Genomic DNA, 26,605 nt, shown 5'->3' on the forward strand with positions numbered 1-26,605 from the left:
GGAGGTCTTCCAGAGGGTTGTGCTGCGGAGATGAGGATGGCCTTGTACAATGAGATGCCCTACACAGCCCTCCCATGGACTGGTCACGAACCATGACAGTGGTACGCCGGGAAAGTGGACATCTGGGAACCAAGGCATGGAGGCAGAGACGAAGGCAAGGACATCAGGATCATCGAGACAACAGAAGACCAGAACATCAGGCACCGGGAACACGAAGACATCTGACGACAGGGACAGGGGACATCAGGAACCTGAAGACAACTGAAGACCTGGACGAAGAACATCTGGAACATGGAGATGAAGCCGCCAAAGCAGAAGAAGACCACGGAGGACCTGGACTAGTCAGAAGACACAGACAACTGTGGAACCCGATCTGAAGGCCTGGAAGAACTGAAGCAAGGCCTTTTTATAGGGCTGAAGCAGGACGTTGTCATCAAGTGGAGCCAGCAGCACTTCCTGTGGCTGGCCCTTTAAATAGAGTGAAGAGGCACGCATCGGCGCCTAAGGAACGCTGAAGCAGGAAGAGAGAAGCAGGACCATGGACAGCAGCACCCTGAAGAAACATCACAGGGAGGAGCAGGCAGACTTCAGAACGGCCTCCTGCCGTCCGACGAGGACCCCGAAGATGACATTGTGGCTCCCTGCCGCGGAGGCAGGCTAGCGGCAGCTCCAGGCCGCATGAGGAACTGGGGGCGACGGCAGCGGCACTAGGCCACGCAGAAGAGTGCGGCATGGTGGATCCCGGTGGAAAAAGCCCTGCCGTGCAGGGCCGAAGATGGACATGGTGCCCAGGCCGCGGAGGATGGAGTCGGCGGCGTCCTGCCACATGAAGAGGCTCTGCTGGCGGCGTTCCCTGCCGCATGTGAGGTGAGAGGCCTGCTCGCGGAGAGTAGCTCCGTGGGCAGGAATCGTAACACTGATGTAAGATTCACCCTATCAGTACTGGGGTAATCGAAATCACCCATTACTACTGTGCTGCTGATTTTGTTAGCTTCTCTAATTTCTTTTAGCATATCATTGTCTGTTTGTTCATTCTGGCTGGTGGACGTTAATATACCTCCACTGCTATTTTATTCCTGTGTTCACCTGGAAATTTTATCCATAAAGATCCAGCATTGTATTTTATTTCCTGCAAAACCTTTATCCTCTTTGCCTCAGTGCTCTTTGTAATAGAGCCACCCCTCCACTAATTTGATTATTCTTATCATTTTGATATAACTTGTAGGGATGTGCACTGATTTCTTTTATGTAGTTTTCATTTCAGGTCGCTATCTGTTTGATTTTGTTTTTAAAAAGGTTAGCGAGGCATTTATTTCAGGTTTCCCTAATTTCAGAGTTTATGCGCATTAAGTCCGGTAGTGCACACTAACTAGTTTTCCTAATTTCAGAGTTAGTGCGCAGTAACATGACTCGATGTTAGCGCACACTAACTATAGTTAGTGAACACTAACTATAAATGTTACCAATAAGTTAAAAATTGTCATTTGTGGAGTAGTTCATTAGTTAGAGGTATGGTTTACATTCCTATTGGCTATCTTCTTAGTTACCTGTTTGTGTTGCCAAGGTTGCAAGGTGGTGTTTGTGGGGGGATGGCCAGTGCCTGATAACAAATGTAAACAACAAGGGGCAGATTTTAAAACCTGCGCGCGGGCACAGATTTGTTCACGCAACCCGGCGTGAACAAATCTATGCTCGATTCTATAACATGTGCGTGCAGCTGCGCGCGTGTTTTAAAATCCAGGATCGGCGCGCACAAGGGGATGCACAATTGTGCAGAGCAGCCTCGGAGGGAACATTCCTTCCGCCCCCCACACCTTCCCCTCCCTTCCCCTACCTAACCTGCCCCCCAGCCCTACCTAGAACCCCCCTTTACCTTTGTTGAAGAAGTTACGCCTGCATCCTGGCAGGCATAAATTATGCGCACCGGCCAACGGCCAGCCCTCGATCCCAGGCACAGCGGCAAATGGCCACTGTGCCTGGAAGCTCAGGCCACGCCCCTCCCTGCCCCTGGTCCATCCACGCCCTGCCCCTTTTTGCAAGCCCTAGAACATACGTGCGTCCCAGGGCTTGCGTGCGCCGCCAAGCCTATGCAAGATACGCTCGGCGCGCGCAGGGGGAGGCAGGGGTAGGTTTTTGGGGGTTGCGCGTGTATCTTACGTGCACAACCCTTTGAAAATCTACCCCCAAGTGATGTATAATAATAGTATCAAGTTCTAATCAGTAAAAGAATGTAATGCAAATGCATATTTACAATTTGCCAAACCTTTTGTATTTTAGGAAAGGGGACATGACATTTTGGGATATGCACACTTTGATTTCCCCTGGTGTGAGTCTGTGTATTTGGGTGGGGAGGGGTGACTGGTGAGAGAGGAAGTGACTTGGGTGAATGTATGGGGTGACAGGTAGGAGAGAGAGTAGTTGGGGTAATGACTAGAGTGAGATATTCGATCTGGTGTATGCATGGGGTGACTTGTCACCCTGTATATTTAATAGGGATGTGAATCGTTTTAGGACGATTAAAATTATCGTCCGATAATTTTAATATCGTCTTAAACCGTTATGGAACACAATACAATAGAGATTCTAACGATTTATCGTTATAAATCGTTAGAATCGTGAGCCGGCACACTAAAACCCCCTAAAACCCACCCCCGACCCTTTAAATTAAATCCCCCACCCTCCCGAACCCCCCCCCAAATGACTTAAATAACCTGCGGGTCCAGCGGCAATCCGGAACGGCAGCGGTCCGGAACGGGCTCCTGCTACTGAATCTTGTTGTCTTCGGCCGGCGCCATTTTCCAAAATGGCGCCGAAAAATGGCGGCGGCCATAGACGAACACGATTGGACGGCAGGAGGTCCTTCCAGACCCCCGCTGGACTTTTGGCAAGTCTTGTGGGGGTCAGGAGGCCCCCCCCCAAGCTGGCCAAAAGTTCCTGGAGGTCCAGCGGGGGTCAGGGAGCGATTTCCCGCCGCGAATCGTTTTCGTACGGAAAATGGCGCCGGCAGGAGATCGACTGCAGGAGGTCGTTCAGAGAGGGGCGCCTCACTGAACGACCTCCTGCAGTCGATCTCCTGCCGGCGCCATTTTCCGTACGAAAACGATTCGCGGCGGGAAATCGCTCCCTGACCCCCGCTGGACCTCCAGGAACTTTTGGCCAGCTTGGGGGGGGGCCTCCTGACCCCCACAAGACTTGCCAAAAGTCCAGCGGGGGTCCGGAAGGACCTCCTGCCGTCCAATCGTGTTCGTCTATGGCCGCCGCCATTTTTCGGCGCCATTTTGGAAAATGGCGCCGGCCGAAGACAACAAGATTCAGTAGCAGGAGCCCGTTCCGGACCGCTGCCGATCCGGACCGCCGCTGGACCCGCAGGTTATTTAAGTCATTTGGGGGGGGTTCGGGAGGGTGGGGGATTTAATTTAAAGGGTCGGGGGTGGGTTTTAGGGGGTTTTAATGTGCCGGTTTTGCGATTTTACGTTTTTTCGATTTTTTTTTACGATTTTCACGATTTTTTCACGATATTTTACCCCCCCAAACGGCAACAATACGATTCCCTCCCCCTCCCAGCCGAAATCGATCGTTAAGACGATCGAGGACACGATTCACATCTCTAATATTTAATCCAGTCACCCCCTCCATACACACACACCAGGCTGCCTCCTCTCCCACATGTCACCCCATTCAGTCACCCCAGTCACTTTTCCTCTCACAAATCCCACCCCACATACAAAGGGCTGCCTCTCTCTCACCAATCACCACCCCAAGCAGTCTCTCTCCCCCATCATCTCCCACATTCAACCAAGTCACTTTCTCTCTCACTAGTCCCACACCACACACAACATAAGAATATAAGAACATAAGAAAATGCCATACTGGGTCAGACCAAGCGTCCATCAAGCCCAGCATCCTGTTTCCAAAGGTGGCCAATCCAGGCCATAAGAATCTGGCAAGTACCCAAAAACTAAGTCTATTAGAGGTGTGAATCGTGTAATCGATCGTCTTAACGATCAATTTTGGCTGGGGGGGAGGGAAATCTGATCGTCGAGTTTTTTTTTTTCTAAAATCGTAAAAAATCGTTAATCGGGGGAGGGCAGGAAAACCAGCACACCAAAAAAACCCTAAAACCCACCCCCTCCCGAACCCCCCCCAAATGTTTTAAATTACCTGGGGTCCAGTGGGGGGGTCCCGACGCGATCTCCTCCCACTCTCTGGCCACCGCTGCGTTGAGAAATGGCGCCGGTGGCCCTTTGCCCTTATCATGTGACAGGGCAAAGGTAGCGCCGGCGCCATTTTGTTTCCTGGCTCCCGACGTCACGCATGCGGGAGATCGCCCCCGGATCCCTGCTGGACCCCCAGGGACTTTTGGCCAGCTTGGGGGGGGCCTCCTGACCCCCACAAGACTTGCCAAAAGTCCAGCGGGGTCCGGGAGCGACCTCCTGCACGCAGGCCATATTGCCAATCTTCCAAATGGCGCCAGCGCTACCTTTGCCCTCACTATGTCATATGGGAGATGGTCGCCCGTATGACATAGTGAGGGCAAAGGTAGCGCTGGCACCATTTTGAAGATTGGCAATATGGCCCGCGTGCAGGAGGTCGCTCCCGGACCCCCGCTGGACTTTTGGCAAGTCTTGTGGGGGTCAGGAGGCCCCTCCCAAGCTGGCCAAAAGTCCCTGGGGGTCCAGCGGGGGTCCGGGGGCGATCTCCCACACGCGTGACGTCGGGAGCCAGGAAACAAAATGGCGCCGGCATTACCTTTCCCTGTCACATGATAAGGGAAAAGGGCCACTGGCGCCATTTCTCAATGCAGCGGTGGCCAGAGAGCGGGAGGAGATCGCGTCGAGACCCCCCCCACTGGACCCAAGGTAATTTAAAACATTTTTTGGGGGAGGGTTCGGGAGGGTGGGGGATTTGTTTTAAAGGTTCGGGTGGGTTTTAGGGTTTTTTTGGTGTGCCGGTTTTCCCACGCCCTATTTAACGATACAATAAAAATGCCCCTGATGATAAATCGGGGGCATTTGTATTGTATCGCGTATCTAACGATTTTGGACGATTTTAAAATTATCTGACGATAATTGTAATCGTTCAAAAACGATTCACATCCCTAAAGTCTATTCCATGTTACCATTGCTAATGGCAGTGGCTATTCTCTAAGTGAACTTAATAGCAGGTAATGGACATCCTCCAAGAACTTATCCAATCCTTTTTTAAACACAGCTATACTAACTGCACGAACCACATTCTCTGGCAACAAATTCCAGAGTTTAATTGTGCGTTGAGTAAAAAAGAACTTTCTCCGATTAGTTTTAAATGTGCCCCATGCTAACTTCATGGAGTGCCCCCTAGTCTTTCTACTATCCGAAAGAGTAAATAACCAATTCACATTTACCTGTTCTAGACCTCTCATGATTTTAAACATCTCTATCATATCCCCCCTCAGTCGTCTCTTCTCCAAGCTGAAAAGTCCTAACCTCTTTAGTCTTTCCTCATAGGGGAGTTGTTCCATTCCCCTTATCATTTTGGTAGCCCTTCTCTGTACCTTTTCCATTGCAATTATATCTTTTTTGAAATGCAGTGACCACAATTGTACACAGTATTCAAGGTGTGGTCTCACCACGCAGCGATACAGAGGCATTATGACATTTTCCGTTTTATTCACCATTCCCTTTCTAATAATTCCCAACATTCTGTTTGCTTTTTTGACTGCCGCAGCACACTGAACCGACGATTTCAATGTGTTATCCACTATGACACCTAGATCTCTTTCTTGGGTTGTAGCACCAATCACCATCCCAAGAAGTCTCTCTCCCCATCATCCCATACAGTCACCCCAGTCACTCTCCCCTCACCAGTCACCTCCACACACCAGGATGTCTTTCTCTCACCACTCACCAAGTGTCTCTCCTACCTATCACCCCATAGAGTCACCCCAGTCACTCCCCCTCTCACTAGTCATCCCCCTCACACACACACCAGGCTGCCTCTCTCACACCAGTCATCATCCCAACCAGTCTCGCTCCCACTTGTCACCCCATACATTCACCCCAGTCACTTCCTCTCTCACTGTTACTCCCCACTCACCCACACACACAGACATCAGGGGAATTATAAGAACATAAGAAATTGCCATGCTGGGTCAGACCAAGGGTCCATCAAGCCCAGCATCCTGTTTCCAACAGAGGTGAAAACCAGGCCACAAGAACATGGCAATTACCCAAACACTAAGAAGATCCCATGCTACTGATGCAATTTATAGCAGTGGCTATTCCCTAAGTAAACTTGATTAATAGCCATTAATGGACTTCTCCTCCAAGAACTTATCCAAGCCTTTTTTGAACCCAGATATACATATACATTAGAGATGTGAATCATGTGATCGATCGTCTTAACGATCGATTTTGGCTGGAGGGGGAGGGAATCTGATTGTCGCGGTTTTGTTTTGTTTTTTTTAAATCGTTTAAATCGTAAATCGGGGGAGGGCGGTAAAACCGGCACACTAAAACAACCCTAAAACCCACCCCGACCCTTTAAAATAAATCCCCCACCCTCCCGAACCCCCCAAAATGTTTTAAATTACCTGGGGTCCGGTGGGGGGGGGGGTCCCGGTGTGATCTTCCACTCTCGGGCCACGGCTGCGTTAATAGAAATGGCGCGGGCGCTACCTTTGCCCTGTCAGGATGACATATGACAGGGCAAAGGTAGCGCTGGCGCCATTTTGGTTCCTGTCTCCCGACGTCACGAGCGCAGGAGATCGCTCCCGGACCCCCGCTGGACCCCCAGGGACTTTTGGCCAGCTTGGGGGGCCTCCTGACCCCCACAAGACTTGCCAAAAGTCCAGCGGGGCTCCAGGAGCGACCTCCTGCACTCGGGCCGTATTGCCGTATTGCAAAATGGCGCTGGCCGTACGGCCATACGGCCGGCGCCATTTTGCAATACGGCCGTACGGCCGGCGCCATTTTGCAATACGACCCGAGTGCAGGAGGTCGCTCCCAGACCCCCGCTGGACTTTTGGCAAATCTTGTGGGGGTCAGGAGGCCCCCCCAAGCTGGCCAAAAGTCCCTGGGGGTCCAGCGGGGGTCCAGGAGCGATCTCCTGCGCTCGTGACGTCGGGGGACAGGAACCAAAATGGCGCCGGCACTACCTTTGCCCTGTCATATGACAGGGCAAAGGTAGCGCCGGAGCCATTTCTATTAACGCAGCCGTGGCCCGAGAGTGGAAGATCACACCGGGACCCCCCACTGGACCCCAGGTAATTTAAAACATTTTTGGGGGGTTCGGGAGGGTGGGGGATTTATTTTAAAGGGTCGGGTGGGTTTTAGGGTTGTTTTAGTGTGCCGGTTTTCCTGCCCTCCCCCCTCCCCCGATTTACGATTTTTGACGATAAATCGGGGGAATTCCTATTGAATCGCGCCTCTAATGATTTTTGACGATTTAAAATATATCGGACGATATTTTAAATTGTCAAAAAACGATTCACATCCCTAATATACATATCCTAAAATTCCAGGGCCCCTTTTCCTAAAATACAAAGGGATTGGCAAATTTTAAAATATGCATTTGCATCACACGCTTTTGCTTATTCTAACTAGAACTTGATGGTATTATTATATCACTTGTTTGTTTACATTTGTTACCAGGCATTGGTCATCCTCCCACAAATACCACCTTGTAACCTTGGAAACAAAAACAAGTAACTAAGGAGACAGCCAGTAGAAATGCAGAACCATACCTCTAGCTAACAAACTGCTCCCCAATTGACACTTTTTAACTTACTGGTAACATTTCCAGTTAATGCGCACTAAATATATTTATGGGCAGCTTTTAAAGCTCAGCACGCATAAAAAATGGGGGTTACAACGTTGCCAGGCAAAGGACTTGTCTGGGGGGCAGGGAGGGGTGGGGCTGGAGGCGGCTGTACAGCGGCCATTTGCCGCTGTACCAGGGAAGGGAATCCTGGAGTGCGCAAGTTGCTACTGCTCCATTGGAGCAGTAAGCAACAAAATAACTTCACCTTTTATGGTGTAGTTATTCAGTGCGAAAGCCAGCAGCTAGCGCACTGCAATGGTGCAATGGCTGCCGGATTTCGCAGGCCCGCTCCCCGCTTCGCCCCCCTGCTCCCTGGTTCCGTGCGATTCACAGAGCTGCACGACGATAGAAAATCTAGCCCTAAGTCCCGTTAGTGTGCACTAACACGAAATACTAATTTTTCAAAAATGTTGGCATTTTTTTTTTCATTTCATGGCGCTCCCGAAACTCTATATCTTGGGGCATTGATGTCATGCTTCTTGCTGCATTGATCTATACCTATAATTTATGCTTTTAAACTCCAGTGATCCTGTTGCTCCAAGCCTTTCTTTGTCTCTTTCGATGGTTCTGTTTCTTATCCAGCTGTTTTCAAAGTTCTTTTCAAATCGCAATATGGTATTTGTCAATTATTGATCTTGTCATTACAATCCTATGTGTTATCAGACCTTACCCAGTTACCTTTAAAAGTTTCATGCCCTCTTGGATTTTTCTTCTAATTCCCTTCCCTTATGGTTCTTTCTATGTATTTAGCCTTTGATGGAATATTACCACAGCAAAGAGGAAGACCACGTCCTAGTCCGAACCTCAACCCTTTTCCCAAATGATGTTGTAGGGAAACTACATCAGGCCTCCTCCAGATATTTCCTCTGGCTTCTCCATGCCTAGGGATAGTAAGGTCCCCATCTTCTGGTTTCTAGATGGTTCAATTAATCTTTTGCCCTATAAATACATAGATTTATTTATTTATTATTTAGTTATTTTTAGATTTTTATATACCGGTGTTCCTATATGAAATAAAGATCACATCGGTTTACATTGAAACAGAACATGAAAATTGCCAAAAGGCATTACATAGAACAAGGTTATGAAACTTGGAACAGGGTACATAAGTTCAAAATTTAACAATAACGTTGTAACATTGATGACCAAAAGATAAAGGAAAGAAAAGAAAAAGACTTAAACAATTAAGTTGACAGGTCTTATTGAGCATAAAAATTATAACGTATAAGTGAGAAAGTCTCAAGTGTCCTGCAGCAAGAGATTAGATACCGAAGTAGGTAGTGGTATGGAAAATCGGGGTTTGTGAAGAAGATATGCTCTTGCTGGTTGGAGGGGAAAAAATGATGATCATGGTCCTGGAAAAGCTTGGCTAAAGAGCCAGGTTTTACGTTTTTTTTTGAATGAAGAGTGGCAGAGCTCAAGCCGAATGTCTGGTGGGAGCGCATTCCATTGAATGGGGCCTGCTGTAGATATGGCACGTTTATGATGCGAGGATTTTGTTGAAGGTACATAGAGTGTGCCTTTATATGCTCCTCTGATGGGTCTAGAGGAGGAGTGAGGGCGTAGTTGGTTACATAAATGAAGAGGAGAGATATTGTGAATGGATTTATGAATTACGGTGAGTACTTTATATAGGATCCTTTGCTTTATAGGCAGCCAGTGGAGGAGCTTGAGAATGGGGGTGATGTGATCTCTTTTATTCGTATTGGTAAGGATTCTGGCTGCAGAGTTCTGTAGCATTTGGAGGGGTTTGATGGATGAATATGGAAGGCCAAAGAGAAGCGAATTGCAATAGTCGACTTTTGATAGAATAATGGCTTGTAGGACCATCCGAAAATCGTTGAAATATAGAAGAGGCTTCAATTTTTTTAAGACTTGTAACTTATAAAAACAGTCTTTGGTGGTTGTGCTTATGAATTTTTTAAAATTGAGCTGATTGTCTAGCATGATACCTAGATCTCGAACATGTGGTGAGTGATTTAATATGGGAGTGGATGAGTTGAGTAGGTCAGCTGGGTTTAGAAGTTTGATGTTGATGTCTTGATTGATGATTAGGATCTCAGTTTTGTTATTGTTAAGAATGAGGCAAAGGCTGGAGAGAAGATGATTGATCTGTTGCAAACAATTGTTCCAGTGAGTCAAGGTTTTTTGTAAGGATTCTGAGATTGGGATGAGTATCTGGATGTCATCCGCGTAGAGATAGTGAGTTAGGTTTAGTTTAGTAAGTAGATGACATAGAGGTAAGAGGTAAATGTTGAAGAGGGTAGGGGAAAGGGAGGAACCCTGAGGGACCCCCCGGTTGGAAGGGATCGGTTGTGATTCTTTGTTGTTAATCTTTACTTTGAATTGTCTATTTGCTAGGAAGGATTTGAACCAGCTGAAGACTGTTCCTTTAATGCCTATATCTGCCAGACATTTTAATAGAGATGAATGGTTGACAGTGTCAAAGGCTGCAGAGAGATCTAGTAGTATCAAAAGATGTGGTTGTTTTTTGTCCATATTAGATAGAATAGAATCGGTAAGAGAGATAAGGAGAGATTCAGTGCTTAACGATTTCCGAAAGCCATACTGGGAAGATACAAGAATGTTGTTTTCTTCCAAATATTCAGATAGTTGTTTATTGACTATCTTTTCCATAAGTTTGGCGATCAATGGCAGATTAGCTATTGGGCGGAAGTTAGCTGGATCTGTGGTTGGAAGGTTAGGTTTTTTAAGTAGAGGTTTGAGAATGGCTAATTTAAGTTGGTCAGGAACTAGACCCTGGGAGAGAGAGCAGTTAATGATGTCTGCAATTGGTTTTGATATGGAGTTTCTTAATGCGATGAGAAGGTTAGTAGGAATTGTGTCTAAGGGATGAGATGACGGTTTCATTTTTTAAGTATGTTTTCTATCTCAAGTGCTGAAGTGGTCTCGAAAGTTTCCAGCGTTGTATTTAGTTGAGGTGAGGTAATGTGAGGGAATGGGGGATATGAAAAAGATGATGAGAAAGAGATAGTCAGTTTGTCAATTTTATCCTTAAAGTATTCTGCTAGTTCTGATGCTTTGTTGAGTGCTTGATCATCAGGAATGGTAGGAGGTGATGGTTTAGGGAGAGCTGAAACGTAGGAGAAAAGTGCTTTTGAATCAAATATGAAATGATGTATTTTTTTTGAGAAAAAATCTCTCTTTGTTCTCAGTATGGTGATCCTATAAGCATTGAGGGAGGTTTTATAAATAGCTAATGTTGTGGGGGATGGGTTTCTCCTCCAAGTGTGTTCTTTATTTCTTAGCTCTTGTTTAAGCAGCTTCAGTTCTGGGGTGAACCAGGGTTTCCTGTTGTCTGGCGAAGGTTGTACTACTTTTGTGATGGAAGGGCAGGTAATGTCTGCGATCTTTTTGGTGATGTTGCACCATGAGGTGGTGGCTGTAGATGCATTGGAGAGATCGAGATGTAATAATTCATTAGTAAACTGATTGATGAGAAGGTCTGTAGAACAAGGTTTCCTGAATTGAATAGTGTTTTTTGGGAACAAAAGTGGAGGATGTTGTGAAAGCTTGAAGGTCGTGTTGATGATTTGATGGTCCGACCAAGGGACAGGTGAACAGGTGATTGTATTTGTGTTTGAGATGCACTGATTAATGAAAATAAGGTCTAAAGTGTGACCTGCTTTGTGGGTAGGGGTTTTTATAATTTGTGTGAAGCCCATGTAGTTGAGAGCCGAGAGTAGGGTAACACAATTTGGGGATTGTGGTGAAGCATCGACATGTAAGTTGAAATCACCCAGTAAGATGGCAGGTTTGTCTGGGTTGAAGTATTTGGCAGAGAGTTCAATGACTGGTGAAGGGTCAGAATCTAAAGATCCTGAGGAACAATTTGCACATCAAGACCGCTACAGGCATTGTCCAATGATTTCCTCTAGCTTTTCCCTGCCCAAGACTTTGTAACAATTTGTTGGTGCCCTTTGCCCCTCATTTGGAACTTTGAAGTACTCTTGCCACTCTGTATGGCTGCTTTGCACCTCTCCTGGTGCTTTGGGGACTTCATGCTCCTGTTTGTGGTGCTTTGACCCTCTATTGGTACCTTTGGGTTTTTCCTTCCAACTTTAGTGCTTCGTTCCCCCTTCATGGTACCTTGAGCTGTTCATGTCACTTTTGGTGCTGCTTTGCACCTCTTTTTATGCATTGTGGTCTTTGTGCCATTGTTGTTGGTGCCTTTTGCCCTTCTTTTGGAGCCTTGGATGTTCTTGCCAGTCTTGTTGCTGCTTTGTTCCTCTCAAGGTGCTTCAGGATATGGCTTGGCTGCCTCTATTTGGGAACCTTTGCTCTGCCATGATGCTTTGGGTTATTCATGCCAGTCTTGGTGTCTTGGAGTGCTTTCACCCAGTCTGATGATGTGTACCGACAAAGTTCACTAGAATTCATTAGAAAACCCCACATTTACAGCCCAAAATAGGTTGCATTGCTTCCTACATTGACTTTAAAGGGAAATGAATGAACAAATGGATTTAATGAACTATTTTTTTTCTTTTGAAATGAGCCTAATGAATTTTGGTGGTTGTATGAAATCAATAATTGAACCAAATTTTTTTCTGTACACATCCCTAATATATATAGCACTTATAATCATGGTACCACTGAATACCAGACAAATATTAACAACACAATGAACCTTTAGATACTCAGTCTTCACTATAGCAACTCCCCTCCCCCTATCTCAAAGCAAGTGAAAATGTCAGAGTATCATCTTAAAGAGCAGAAACACATCAAATGGAGTAACACATAAATAGCCTACTGTCCCAACAGTGGTGATAAGGAAAAGGGGGTTGCATTTATTTATGTACACATATATGACAGCAGACAAGGACTGCAAGGCCCATCTAGTCTGCCCCTTTTCCAACATCATAGACCCTACTTGATATCTGACTTTACTTTCTCTTTACCCCAGCTAAGGATCAACTACTTATCTCATACTTTCTTAAATTCTAATACTGTTTTTGCCTTCACTGTTTCCAATAATATAAATCAAAATGTCATGAGAATGGAGGGTGGCAGTTGATTTATACTATTGTAATGGAATTGCCTTATCTAGCTTGACTAACTTTTTGAAATTTAAATTTAAACTGAGACAGTTATTCACACTAAAAGAGATGAGGCTTTTAGAAATTTTAAATGGCAACTGATCTTCTATATAGGTTCTCTGGGCATTGGGTCTGGAGACCAAGTTAATTGCTTTCTCAGATAAGTGAGAATCTTAATTTAAATTTGCTAGCTTGAATCTACTATGTGAGTGAGGAGATACCTCTCACTGCTGTTGCGAAGGCCGGCCACGAATCTCGTGGTTGGCTCTCCTCACCCCTATGCCGCTGTCCGGGCAATCCTCTGCCGCTGTGCGGCACAGCGGGGACGCTGTCGCCACCCACCTCCAGGCCTTCACACGTGACTACTCCACCGCCGAGCCCCATTCCGGCCGAGGACTTCCCTAGCGCACGCACGTGCCTCTCCTCGAGACTTAAAGGGTCCGGGACGTGCTAGGGCTGCCGGGCCTCCCTTGATGACATCAGTTCCACAGATCTAGTTAAGGCAAACTCTGACAACTAGAGCTTGCCTTTGCAACGGGTTATCTCCCTAGTTGTCTTGGCTTCTTGCTATTTGCCTTTTCAGTTTTGCTTGACTGTTGCGGGAACTTGACCTCTACATGTTCAACAACTTTGTCTGACCGCTGCCAGAACCTGACCTCTGCCTGTCCAATGACTTCGCCTGACCGCTGCCAGAACCTGACCTCTGCCTGTCCAATGACTTCGCCTGACCGCTGCCGGAACCTGACCTTTGCCTGTCCTACGACCTCGCCTGGTCGCTGTCGGAACTTGACCTCTGACTGTTCCTGCATCCTTCCGTTCCAGTGTCCTCTTGTTCCTGTGTTCGTTTTTTGCCTCCCCAGGTAATACCACCGGACTGTCTCACTGGTGCTGAACTTGGCTTGCTCCTTGACTACTCTGCCTGCTGCCTGTCTTCTGACCTCAGCCTGCCTGTGACTTCGTCTGACCTCTGGAACCTGACCCTTGCTTGTTGACCACTCCATGGACTGACCCTCGGCTCTGTTCCTTGCCTTTTCATCACCTATGCTGTTCTGGTCCTCCTTGATCCATCTGACCTCCAGTCTTGAACCCAGTCACACTCCTCTCCTGTCTGTGGGCATGCCTGTCTATCAGGAGACCCTGCGAGGCCCACCTAAGTCTAAGCAGCCCGGGTCCTACGGGCTCCACCCGGGGGGACCATGGGCTTCCAGTGCTGAAGCTCATCCTAGCCGCTGTCTCCTCCAAGTGCTCTGCCCCTGGGGGCAGGTGCTTCCTGGTCCTTACCAGGGAGCCATTCTCCACCGCTCCAGGACAAGGGTCCACCCCCGAGTGCAACAACTACATTTCATTGGCAACCCCATTTCCTCAGCCACCTTCATGCCATAAAATATGTTCGCTTCTAGCCAGATTGCTTTCTAATTCAGATTTACTCTAAACCATTTGGTATTTGGATGACCTTAATAACAGAAGCACTTCCTAAAGATTGTGCTGATGTTAGATACCAAATTGCCCAGTGGTTGGATGGAAAGAGATTGGTGGCTGATCCTGTGTGTTTTGTTTTTTTAAATGTACATCCATTTTATTTATGATATTTTTAATCCTGCTTCTTCCATTTGAAATCAATACTAGAGATGCAAAATGCACAGGGAGAAGAAGAGAGTCAAAAAGTCAGAAGCGGCATAAAATCTTCTCCCTAAACTGGGAGACTTAGGCAGCTATAAGTCTGCATTAAGAAGTTAATTTATTTATGTTTCTTATTTAGTAACGAAACAATAAAATATCTGAGTTTTGGAATGTTTCTATTTCAGAGAAGCAATGAACATACAAAAAAAGGGAATTCCTCGAATCTTCAGTCAAGACAGAAACGTGCAGGTAAAGCAACAAAACATGCAGGGCATTTTGTTTTGTACTGCCCAATGTTGTCAAATTCTGCTCTGCTATCATCATTTGTGAAATAAATCATTTGCTTAAGGTATCTCAAATACAGAAGCTAAACTCCTGAGAATTCAGCTGTTCCCATTCTGTTAAACTAAAACATAGACATGAGTAATTCCCAGTAGGTCTTTTCCACTTTTATAGTAATTACTAATTAGGTACTCTATATTATTAAAACAATGTACTCTAGGTCTTATTTTGAAAATGATTTTCCGATTATGTTGCTATTATCAAAATGTATTGAAAATAAAGGCCAAATATGTTTAAGGAGCGACCAAGGAAGAAAGGATCAGTAAACACCAGGAGTTCTTTATTCAACACAGAACATGATAAAAAGCCCGACTCAGGCCGAGTTTCGCTCTATGAGCCGCTTCAGGGGCTATTATATCTAATGCCAGTGGTTTGTCTCCATGCGGCAGATCAGCCTTTATCAGTGTGCGCCGCAAACACAATTTAATATCGCATGCACTTCTCAATGACTGACATCTCCGTGTCAGCCGAGCATAAATCAGTCAATTCAGGAGCACGACTAGATGCGGCGACTCTTGACTGATTTATGCTCGGCTGACACGGAGATGTCAGTCATTGAGAAGTGCATGCGATATTAAATTTAAATTATTAAATTGTGTTTGTGGCACACACTGATAAAGGCTGATCTGCCGCATGGAGACAAACCACTGGCATTAGATATAATAGCCCCTGAAACAGCTCATAGAGCAAAACTCGGCCTGAGTCGGGCTTTTTATCATGTTCTGTGCTGAATAAAGAACTCCTGGTCTTTATTGATCCTTTCTTCCTTGGTCGCTACTGCATTATTGGATCAGTTTCCGGTTTGTTTGTTTTTTGGACCTTCAAATATGTTTAAGGCACACTGCCAACTTTAAAAAAACAGAAAATAATTCAGTAGAGTAGAGCACTGTTTATCTGAAGATCCATTAAACAGAAACCATGATTAACTTGGAAAAATAATCACAGTCCCCTTATCCTGATAAATTATATAGAACATCTTATATTTTTTGAAAATTGGTTGGCCTCATATGACACATTATCCAGAAAAACTCCCATTATCCAAAAGTATTTGAGCAGAAAACTCCAATTATCCAGAAAAATCCATCATCTGGAATGGCCTCTGTCCTGACCATTCCAAATAAATGGCACTCTACTATAATGGACAATTCTTGATAGTACATTAAACCTAATTCTGTCCCATTATTGAGCCTATTAGAACATAAGAACATAAGAAAATGCCATACTGGGTCAGACCAAGGGTCCATCAAGCCCAGCATCCTGTTTCCAACAGTGGCCAATCCAGGCCATAAGAACCTGGCAAGTACCCAAAAACTAAGTCTATTCCATGTAACCATTGCTAATGGCAGTGGCTATTCTCTAAGTGAACTTAATAGCAGGTAATGGACTTCTCCTCCAAGAACTTATCCAATCCTTTTTTAAACACAGCTATACTAACTGCACAAACCACATTCTCTGGCAACAAATTCCAGAGTTTAATTGTGCGTTGAGTAAAAAAGAACTTTCTCCGATTAGTTTTAAATGTGCCCCATGCTAACTTCATGGAGTGTCCCCTAGTCCTTCTACTATCCGAAAGAGTAAATAACCGATTCACATCTACCCGTTCTAGACCTCTCATGATTTTAAACACCTCTATCATATCCCCCCTCAAAAGTTCATATTAGTGTACTTTTAATATATTTTGTGTAAGATGCCTTCTATTGAAATAATGTGACATTTTTTAAAGCAAGTCAACAGGAGAAAGGAATCATCTAAATTGTACCCTTTGCCAACAGGGGTCTTCCAGGGCCCTACTTTCTCCTTTATTATTTAATATTTATCTTGAACCACTTACTGCTATAATTTCTATACATGATGTATCCTATTAGATATTTACAGTTGACATCCAGTTATAAATCCCATTGAGTAAGTAGCAGGATAAACAATTGAGTAAGCTGAGAGACTGTGTACAAGCTATTAAAGAATGGATGTGCCTCAATAAGTTAAAGTTGATTACACAAAAGACTGAAATTTTGTGGGTTTGGAAAATATATTGGGGCCTGTCTCAACTGTAACTAATGTGGGGGAAGGAAAGCATAATGATTAGTGATTGTGAAATAGGTTTGGCGTTGGACTTAGATGCTGGATTAACTTTGGATCAGTATATTGCTGGAATAGTCAAGATAAGTTTTTCTTTTTTGAGACAATTGAAAATAATTTGTTTGTTTTTCTTTTACTTATAAAGATTTAGTAGGCTATTATTATGCCTTATCTTGATTATTGTAATTTCCTTTTTGGGGGGTTACTTAGGCATAGTGTTAATAGGCTTCAGTAATTCAGAATGCTGCAGCAAGATTAGTAGTAAGAGCTGGTATTAGGGACTTTGTTTCCCCTATATTTCAGGAATTATATTGGCTACCTGTAGCCGAGTGGATTTCTTTTAATGTGTTGGTCTTGATTTTTAAGGCACTGAATGAGTTGAGCCCAATATATATGGCAAGGCAGTAGACTAGATACCAACCATGTCATCCCCTACACTCTCAAACAATGGACTATTTAGTGGTTGCAATTACACATCAGATTAATCACATTAAATTCGGGCTCGCCTCTACAAACTTAGAACAACTTATCTGCTGAGCTGCATCAAGTAGAAGAATGAAAGCAATTTCAGTGTAATTTGAAAACATATTTGTTCCATGTGGCAGAAGACTAGGGAGCAAAGTAAAAAGGGATTGGGCGACAAGCATTGTTCATGGGGGGATTGTTATTGCTTTAATTAGTGTTTTAAATGTTTATTAATGTTGTAATTTATGTGTATGTGTTATTATTATGAATTTTATAACATAATGCCTCTGTATCGCTCCATTGTGAGACAGCATCTTGAATACTGTGTACAATTCTGGTTGCCGCATCTCAAAAAAGATATAGTCGCACTGGAGAAGGTACAGAGAAGGGCTACCAAAATGATAAGGAGAATGGAACAGCTCCCCTATCAGGAAAGACTAAAGAGGTTAGGACTTTTCAGCTTGGAGAAGAGACGGCTGAGGGGGGATATGATAGAGGTGTTTAAAATCATGAGAAGTCTAAAACGGGTAAATGTGAATCTGTTATTTACTCTTTCAGATAATAGGAGGACTAGGGGGTATTCCATGAAGTTAGCTTGTGGCACATTTAAAACTAATCGGAGAAAGTTCTTTTTCACTCAACGCACAATTAAACTCTGGAATTTGTTGCCAGGGGATGTGGTTAGTGCAGTTAGTGTAGCTGGGTTTAAAAAAGGATTGGACAAATTCTTGGAGGAGAGGTCCATTACCTGCTATTAATTAAGTTGACTTAGAAAATAGCCACTGCTGTTACTAGCAACAGTAACATGGGATAGACTTAGTTTTTGGAAACTTGCCTAGATTGGCCATTGTTGGAGACAGGATGCTGGGCTTGATGAACTCGTGGTATGACCCAGTATGACATGTTCTTATTTTCTTAACCTATTAATATCTGTCCAGCCTTTAAAAAGATAATAGTAATTTATACTTGTTATTAAACCAGCATCTAAATATTTGTGGCTTTTATTTTTAAATGACCTTGAAATGATTGTACTTGCTGCTTTAAGGTTTCTGGTGTCCCATGGGATTTACCTGTTATTGCCATTGCAGCTTGCAATCATTGGAGCTGCAGGACTTTGCTAAGCAATCCTCAGTAAACATGTGACATGGCTTCAGATTGCTAGAATCTTAAAGAGGTTAGCACAGAATGTGTCTTCTCTTGCACTTTAAGTTGATCATGCCCAATTACTTTTCATGTGTGATGTCATCTTTACTGAGTTTAACAGCATTGAGAATTGATTGCTAACCGATGTCAACATGCCTTATTCAAAAAGGAAACAGAAAAACCTTGACAGCAGAAAAGACCATGCGGCCTATTTAGTCTGCCTAGCTACACCAACTAATTCAGCTTTACCATTCCTACTAGGCATGTGCATTCATTTAAAACAAATGGGCATTCCAAAATAAATGGCACACCATTTGTTTCTTTTGTGGATCCCTGAAACAAATGGAAACGGTCCCATGAATTTAACAAATCCTATTTGTTTAGTTTCTCCATTCATAGAAATCATTGGAGAGTGGGTGTCAGTGAGTAATTGTGACTATATAACAAATTAGCAGCCAGCCCTTGCCAGTGAGTTATGTGCGAGGGTGTGAGCTGTTGTCAAGTATACTACAGCACAGAGACAACATATTATCGCTGATCTCTGGAACCAGTGACACTGATCTTGAAACCTGAGCATGAGATGCACTGTATATTTCCTCTATAGACATTGTCTAGGGAGGACACTGTGACCTGCCATACCCCTAATATCACTTTCCTATCTGTCATGCCACTTATTCCACCATAGGAGACTTCATGCCTCCACCTGCCTTCCATACCCCTAATACCATCACAGGGGACTTGCTGCCATATGCATACAGGTTTCTACTAACATAGTACTGTTCTATAATTCTTCTTTTTCTCCTTCACAATCTCATCCTGGTTCTCCCGTTTATTGATTAATGGTTATTAGGGATGTGAATCATGTACCCGATCATTTTAATGATCTGGATCAGCTGAGGGGAGAAAAAAATCTGATAGGCATGATTTTTTTTTTAAAAAAATCATTTTTCTGAATAGTGCGCACTAATGCGAGTTAGTGCACACTATCAAAAAATTGTTACTTAATGGTTTAAAAGTAACATTTGAGGAAATGTTCATTAGCTAGAGGTGCACACTAAGCCACACATGCTTGGTGCTGTCTCCCGTGGCCATTTTGCTACCAGATATAGCACACACTAGCCAGAAAGAGAAAAAAAGTGCCAGCAGGCTGCTGCAGTGACAATGCCAGCAGTAGCCACTAGCCAGTAGCCAGTCTAGCCTCAGCCTGCTCTTTAAATTTAACCACTGTAAATATAATAAATTAATAATAACGTTTTTTGTTTAGTTTTTCTATAGTATGTTAATGTTTTGAAGCTCAGGTTGCAAGTTTCTTTATTAAATGTTTTGTTTCACTAAAGTAGAATATAGAGAAGTACTTAATTTCATGTTATGTAAAGTTTCTTTAGTTTAATACACAAAGTACTTCATTTTATTGTATTCTACTCTAGTGGAAAAAAAGAAGTTTAATTTAACACAGGAACTGCAAACTTCAGCACAGTGAATGGTGGGGGGGGGGGGGGGGGGGAGAGGGATGTGAAGGGGGAGACAGCCCCTGCATTCAGGTCTGATTTTCTGAAGAGATCTGTTCTTCAGAGACCAGGGAGTGGGACTGCTTGGCCCTTCACCTCCCCCTTCCCTTCTCTCTCCCATATACCAGCAGTGAATGGGGGGGGGGGGGGGAGAGAGGGATGTGAAGGGGGAGACAGCCCCTGCATTCAGCAGCTCTGATTTTCTGAAGAGAGCTGTCCTTCAGAGACCAGGGAGTCCTGCTTGGCCCTTCACCTCCCCCTTCCCTTCCCTTTGTCAAGCTACCAACCGTTTCCATTTCCCTTCCCCCATATATTAAACCATCACCTCAGTGGGAAACTTAGCAACATCAATAGATAAGAGGGCAGCCAATAGGAATACATATTCCTTCCTAACTGACCTTAACTGACCTGAAAAGTGTCAAAATGTTTCATTTTCTGGTAGTGCGCACTAACAATGGGTAGTGTGCACTAACTCCCGTTAGTGTACACTAACCCAATTAACAATTTTTTTACGATAAATTGGGGGAATTTCTATTTTATCGCACTCTTTAACGATTAATGACGATATTAAAAATATCGTACGATAATTTAAATTGTTAAAAAACGATTCACATCCCTATATACCTGGGTGATTTGTCCACTAAAGCCCTCAGTTAGCTGTAAGAAATACAATAAGAACAGAGAATATACAGGAGAGAAACTATTCACATGTTCTCAGAAAGGCAGAAAGAACTCATACAAAACAAGAAAATCAGGATATAAAACAGAGTTCAGCTACAAAGTATAGGAAAAGGTTTCTAAATAAAGCAACCTTCTCCACTTTCCAGAAAAATAAAACCATGCTCAATAGAGAAACCATTCCCATTTTCAGAATGTGATAGCAGTTTCTTTCAGAAAACTCATTTCCCAAAAAGATAACATTTCCACCCAGTAGCTAGTTCAAGTTTAAGCAGGAAATGTAATAAAAGTTTATTTCATGAACATTATAATTATCACAGTTAATTTTCTTCTACTAAATCTTATAATTGAATTGGCAAGTATGCTTCAACAGAAAGACTCAAAAAAAAAAGGTCCTGTAAATGCTAAACACTTGAGATATCAACAATACACAATAAAGTCTAGCTCAAATTCAAAGAGATTGTATGTGGTCAAACTGGGGAAACCTCATATAGTGCCAAAACCAGGCTAACAAATGCCTATGTTGGCTACTTGTTTTGAATCTCTAACTCCAACAATATAATATATATAATAGGGGCTGATGAGTAAAGATGGCCGGCGCCATCTTTAAAGATGGCGCCGGCCATCCAGTGCTCCTACCATGTGACAGGGGGCAGCCAATGGCACGGATACCCTGTCACATGGTAAGGGCAAAGGCCATTTTTTTTTAGAACAGCTGATGCCTGGGAACGGGAAATCTCTCCCCAAGGCCCCCCTGGATCTCTCCTCTCCCCGAGGCCCCCCGAGGCCCCCCTGGACCACCAGGTAATTTTAAAAGGTTTTGGGGGGGTCGGGAGGGTGGGGTCGATTTAAAGGGTCAGGTGGGGTTTGTTTTTTTTAGCGGTGCGGGCCTCCCTAAAAAAAAATTAGCGATGTGAATTGGAATCGGAAATGATTCCAATTCACATATCTTAACAATCAGATTTCCCCCCCCAGCCGAATCTGATCGTTAAGACGATCTGGCACACGATTCACATCTCTAGTAAAAACCATGCTGCTGCAGATCTTATAATCCACTGGATTCCAGAAACTGCACTATCTTCTATTTTTAGCAGTGATTCCAATAATTTTCTCACCACAGATTTTTTCCTCATACTGAATAAGATTTTATTGAATAAGACTCTGAGTTAATAACTCATTATGGATTGCATTTTGCAATTAGTTGTTTATATAACAGCAGTAGTCTATGAAATTGTAATTTTATGTTAAGTTAATTTTGTTGTCATAGGGATGAAATTTCATTGGTAATATTGGAACTAGTTGTACAGGCCCAAGGATTTCAAGGTATTGTCCATTATGATGCCCAGATCATTTTCCTGGGTAATAACTCCTAATATGGAACCTAACATCATGTAAATTTCATTCGCCTAACATCATGTAAATTTCATTCGCCATTTGAATGCCCAGTCTCACATAGTCCTCCTGCAATTTTTCTCAATCCCTTAAGATTAACAACTTGGAATAATTTTGTGTCATCTGAAAATGTGATGGTATCAAATACACTGGAGTAAAAAAAATATGACCACAGACCAGAAAATGTGTGCACAGAAAAGGCTTAGCACACAGAAAAATACGTTTTCTGTTCATAAAATCCTGATTACAGTTTTGAGCACCTGAACTCCAACTTCTGCCCATAGACTAACACTTGCACTGGAAACTTTACCTCTGACCAGGAGTAAAATTTCAGTGCTAAGAAAACATGAATAAAGCCAGCATACCTCTCTGCACTGTGGGGTAATATCTAAGGCCTTCATTAGCATGGGATTTCCATGTGAGGGAGCTAAGTAGTATGCACAAATGCACATATTTTTTGTGCACAAAGCTCCTTGTTGCATCAGAACACTTTGCACACAAAAAAATGTGTGCACAACTGCAGGTAAAACTATGTGCTTTGTTGAGCATACCTTATTACGTTGGGCCTCAAATTAGCAAGCAGCTTAAAAAGGTGAATTTACTGACCATTGGAGAGATACGGAGGGAGATAGGTGCACAGTTCCCTTCAAGAGTTCCTAAGACTCCGCATCAGTCTACTACCTGCATAAGAAGGAGAGCAGTGAAACTGTGCACTAAAATTCAGCACACTTTTATAACCCACCCAGTAAAAAAAAAGTAACTCCCAATCCTGTAAGCAATTGGTATGCTAATGATAAAATGCACGCAAACTTGAGTTAAAATATGCTTTTCCACAAGATGAGTGCACATTTTAACTCTGATGAAAAAGGTGTTTCTCAGACATGATTTGTGTGCATACAAGTCTTTTATGTGCAGAAAATATGATTTATGAACACAAAAATGCTTTCTCTCCATAAAACACTTTTTGTGCACATAAATCATATTTTACTCACAGTAAACATGCTTTGATGCACAAAGCATGCATTTTGTATATAAAATCCTGACTATAGATCATGGTATGAGAGCTCCAGTCTTTGCCATAGACTAATATTAGCCCTGAAAATTTCCTCCAACTCTGGCTAGAAGTTAATTTTCCAGTGCTAAAAAAACATGAGTTAAGTCAGTGCACCTTTCTGCATTGGGAGGTAGTAGCTAATGACATTTATTAGTATTGCCCCTGTACCATCCAGCTGTTGAGCACAGGGGCATATGAGGAGGGTCACAGATCATGCAAGGCTCCATGATCATCCTGGGGTTAAGAACATAAGAAATTGCCATACTGGGTCAGACCAAGGATCCATCAAGCCCAGTATCCTGTTTCCCACAGTGCCCAATCCAGGCTACAAGTACCTGGCAATTACCTACCCAAACACTAAGTAGATCCCATGCTACTGATGCAATTAATAGCAGTGGCTTTTCCCTGTGTCAATTTGATTAATAACAGTTAATGGACTTCTCCTCCGAGAACTTATCCAAAGGGAACAAAACAAGTCTTAGGGTTTTGGCTCTCTCATTGACTCTAATGCACACCAGTCAGACCAAAAAAATCACTTTTCACACTCCTAGTTGTTGTTCAAAACAGTCTTTATGTTCTTATGTTCTTAAAACTGGTGGCATAACACAACGTCTAAAGGGTACACTTAGAGCACTGCACCGGCATTGCAACAGAATCCACAGCACAAATCTACAGAAAATAAATCTCAGCCTCTTTCTCCTTCTCTGACAAACAGGTCAGCACTTTGGTACTGGTACCCTTTTCCATTCTGGGCCCTCCCAGTACCTGTTTTGTAGCTGTAGTCTTTTCCTGCAAGGTCCTTTTCTCTTTCTCACTGTATATCTGGTGTTCTGGGCAGGATGTTCCCTTGGCACATCCCAGTACAATGGTCCACCAAACTCTGCACACGACCTTCCTTTCCTCTACTCTTGGGAATTTCCTCCCTGGAATTCTTCTCCTCTACACCACTTCTCTGGAGAAAGGCCCTAAGGAGCCCTTTGTGGGAGATGGCTTTAGACACTACTAGGAGCCCAGAGCTTAGAATCCTTTTCTACCCCCTGCTCAATCTTCAATCCTCTTACTCACATGGGAGCAGAGGTTTTCATACCACTTATTTTACCCGTCCCAGTTGGGAGAAGTGCTCCTCCTCAACATCCTAACATTAGCCTGACATCACCAACCGGCAGAGTCTGGCAAGACCTCTGTCACATTGAACATAAGACATAAGAATATTTTAAGTTGCCATACTAGGTCAGACCAAGGGTCCACCAAGCCCAGCATCCTGTTTCCAACAGTGGCCAATCCATGTTGCAAATACCTGGCAGGTACCCAAACACTAAGTAGATCCCATGCTACTAATGCCAATAATAGAAATGGCTATTCCCTAAGTCAACTTGACTAATAGCAGTTAATGGACTTCTCCTCCAAGAACTTATCCATACCTTTTTTAAACCCAGCTACTCTAATTGCCCTAGCCACATCCGCTGGCAACAAATTCCAGAGCTTGAGTGAAAAAGTATTTTCTCTGATTTGTTTTAAATGTGCTACTTGCTAAACTCATAGAATGCCCCCTAGTCCTTCTGTTATCCGAAAAAGTAAATAACTAATTCATATTTACCCATTCTAGACATCTCATGATTTTATAGACATCTATCATATCCCTCCCTCAGCCATCTCTTTTCCAAGCTAAACAGCCCTAACCTCTTTAGCCTTTCGTCATAGGGGAGCCATTCCATCGCCTTTATCATTTTGATTGCCCTTCTCTGTACTTTCTCCAGTGCAACTATATCTTTTTTGAGATGCGGCGACCAAAATTGTACACAGTACTCAAGGTGCGCTCACCATGAAGTGATACAGAGGCATTATGACATTTTCCATTTTATTAACCATTCCCTTTTAATAATTCCTAACATTCTGTTTGCTTTATTGGCTGCTGCAGCACATTGAGCTGACAATTTCAATGTATTATCCACTATGACACCTAGATCTCTTTCTTGGGTAGTAGCTCCTATGGAACCTAATATCATGTAACTACAGCATGGGTTACTTTTCCCCTATATGCATTATCTTGCACTTGTCTGCATTAAATTTCATCTGCAATTTGCATGCCCAATCTTCCAGTTTTCAAAGGTCCTCCTGCAATCTATCACAATCCGCTTGTGATTAAACTACTCTGAATAAATTTGGATCATGTGCAAATTTGATTACCTCACTCATTGTATTCCTTTGCAGATCATTTATAAATATATTGAAAAGCACTGGTCCAAGTACAGATTCCTGAGGCACTCCACTGTTTACCCTTTTCCACTGAGAAAATTGACCATTCTTCTCTCTGTTTTCTCTTTTAACCAGTTTGTAATCCACAAAAGGACATTGCTTCCTATCCCATGACTTTTTAGTTTTCTTAGAAGCCTCTCATGAGGGATTTTGCCTTCTGAAAATCCAAATACACTACATCTACTGGTTCATCTTTATCCACATGTTTATTAACCCCTTCAAAAAAATGAAGCAGATTTGTGAGGCAAGCTTTCCCTTGGGTAAAGCCATGCTGTGTTCCATTAAACCATGTCTTCTCTATGCTCTGTAATTTTGATCTTTAAAACAGTTTCCACTATTTTTTCCAGCACTGAAGTCAGGCTCACTGGTCTTTAGTTTCCCAGATCACCCCTGTAGCCCTTTTTAAATATTGGGGTTATATTGGCTATCCTCCAGTCTTCAGGTACAATGGATGATTTTAATGATAGGTTACACATTTTAACTAATAGATCTGAAATTTCATTTTTGAGTTTCTTCAGAACCCTGGGGTGTATACAATCGGATCCAGGTGATTTGTTACTCTTTAGTTTGTCAATCTGGCCTACTATGTCTTTCAGGTTCACTGTTATTTTATTCAGTTTATCTGACTCATTACTCTTGAAAAACATCTTTGGAACTGGTATCTCCCCAATATCCTCACTGGTAAACACAGAAGCAAAGAATTCATTTAGTCTTTCTGCTATGGCCTTATCATCCCTAAGAACCCCTTTATCCCCTTGGTCATTTAATGTTCCAACCGATTCCCTCGCAGGCTTCCTGCTTCAGATATATTTTAAAAAGTTTTTATTATGAGTTTTTGCCTCTGGGGCTAACTTCAAATTCTTTCTTAGCCTGTCTTATCAATGTTTTACACTTCATTTGACAATGCTTATGCTTTTTCCTATTTTCTTCAGATGGATCCTTCTTCCATTTTTTGAAGGATGTTTTTTTTGGATAAAATAGCCTTTTTCACCTCACCTTTTAACCATGCCAGTAATCATTTTGCCTTCCTTCCACTTTTTTTAATGCATGGAATACATCTGGACTGTAGGGATTGCATTTGTTTTCAACGAATGTGCAATCCGCTATGAATAGGTCCCTGTTCATTTGATTCGTGGGTCCATGAAATGCATGGCCATCCCCCACAAATGAAACATATCATATTCACCAGGGGAAGATCCTGTCAGACAAATCTG

General features: G+C 43.3%; 1 protein-coding gene across 1 annotated transcript in view; it reads left to right on the forward strand.

Moving 5' to 3' along the window:
- Window positions 1–26,605, forward strand: part of LOC115088626 (adhesion G protein-coupled receptor F5-like) — a 207,810-nt gene that overhangs the window by 114,221 nt on the left and 66,984 nt on the right. Inside the window, exon 3 of the mRNA XM_029596886.1 lies at window positions 14,663–14,726. Coding sequence (XP_029452746.1) covers window positions 14,663–14,726 — 64 coding nt within the window. The remainder of the gene's footprint in view (window positions 1–14,662; window positions 14,727–26,605) is intronic.

Source organism: Rhinatrema bivittatum, chromosome 3, assembly GCF_901001135.1.
Source record: "Rhinatrema bivittatum chromosome 3, aRhiBiv1.1, whole genome shotgun sequence".
In the NCBI taxonomy this organism is placed as follows: domain Eukaryota; kingdom Metazoa; phylum Chordata; class Amphibia; order Gymnophiona; family Rhinatrematidae; genus Rhinatrema; species Rhinatrema bivittatum.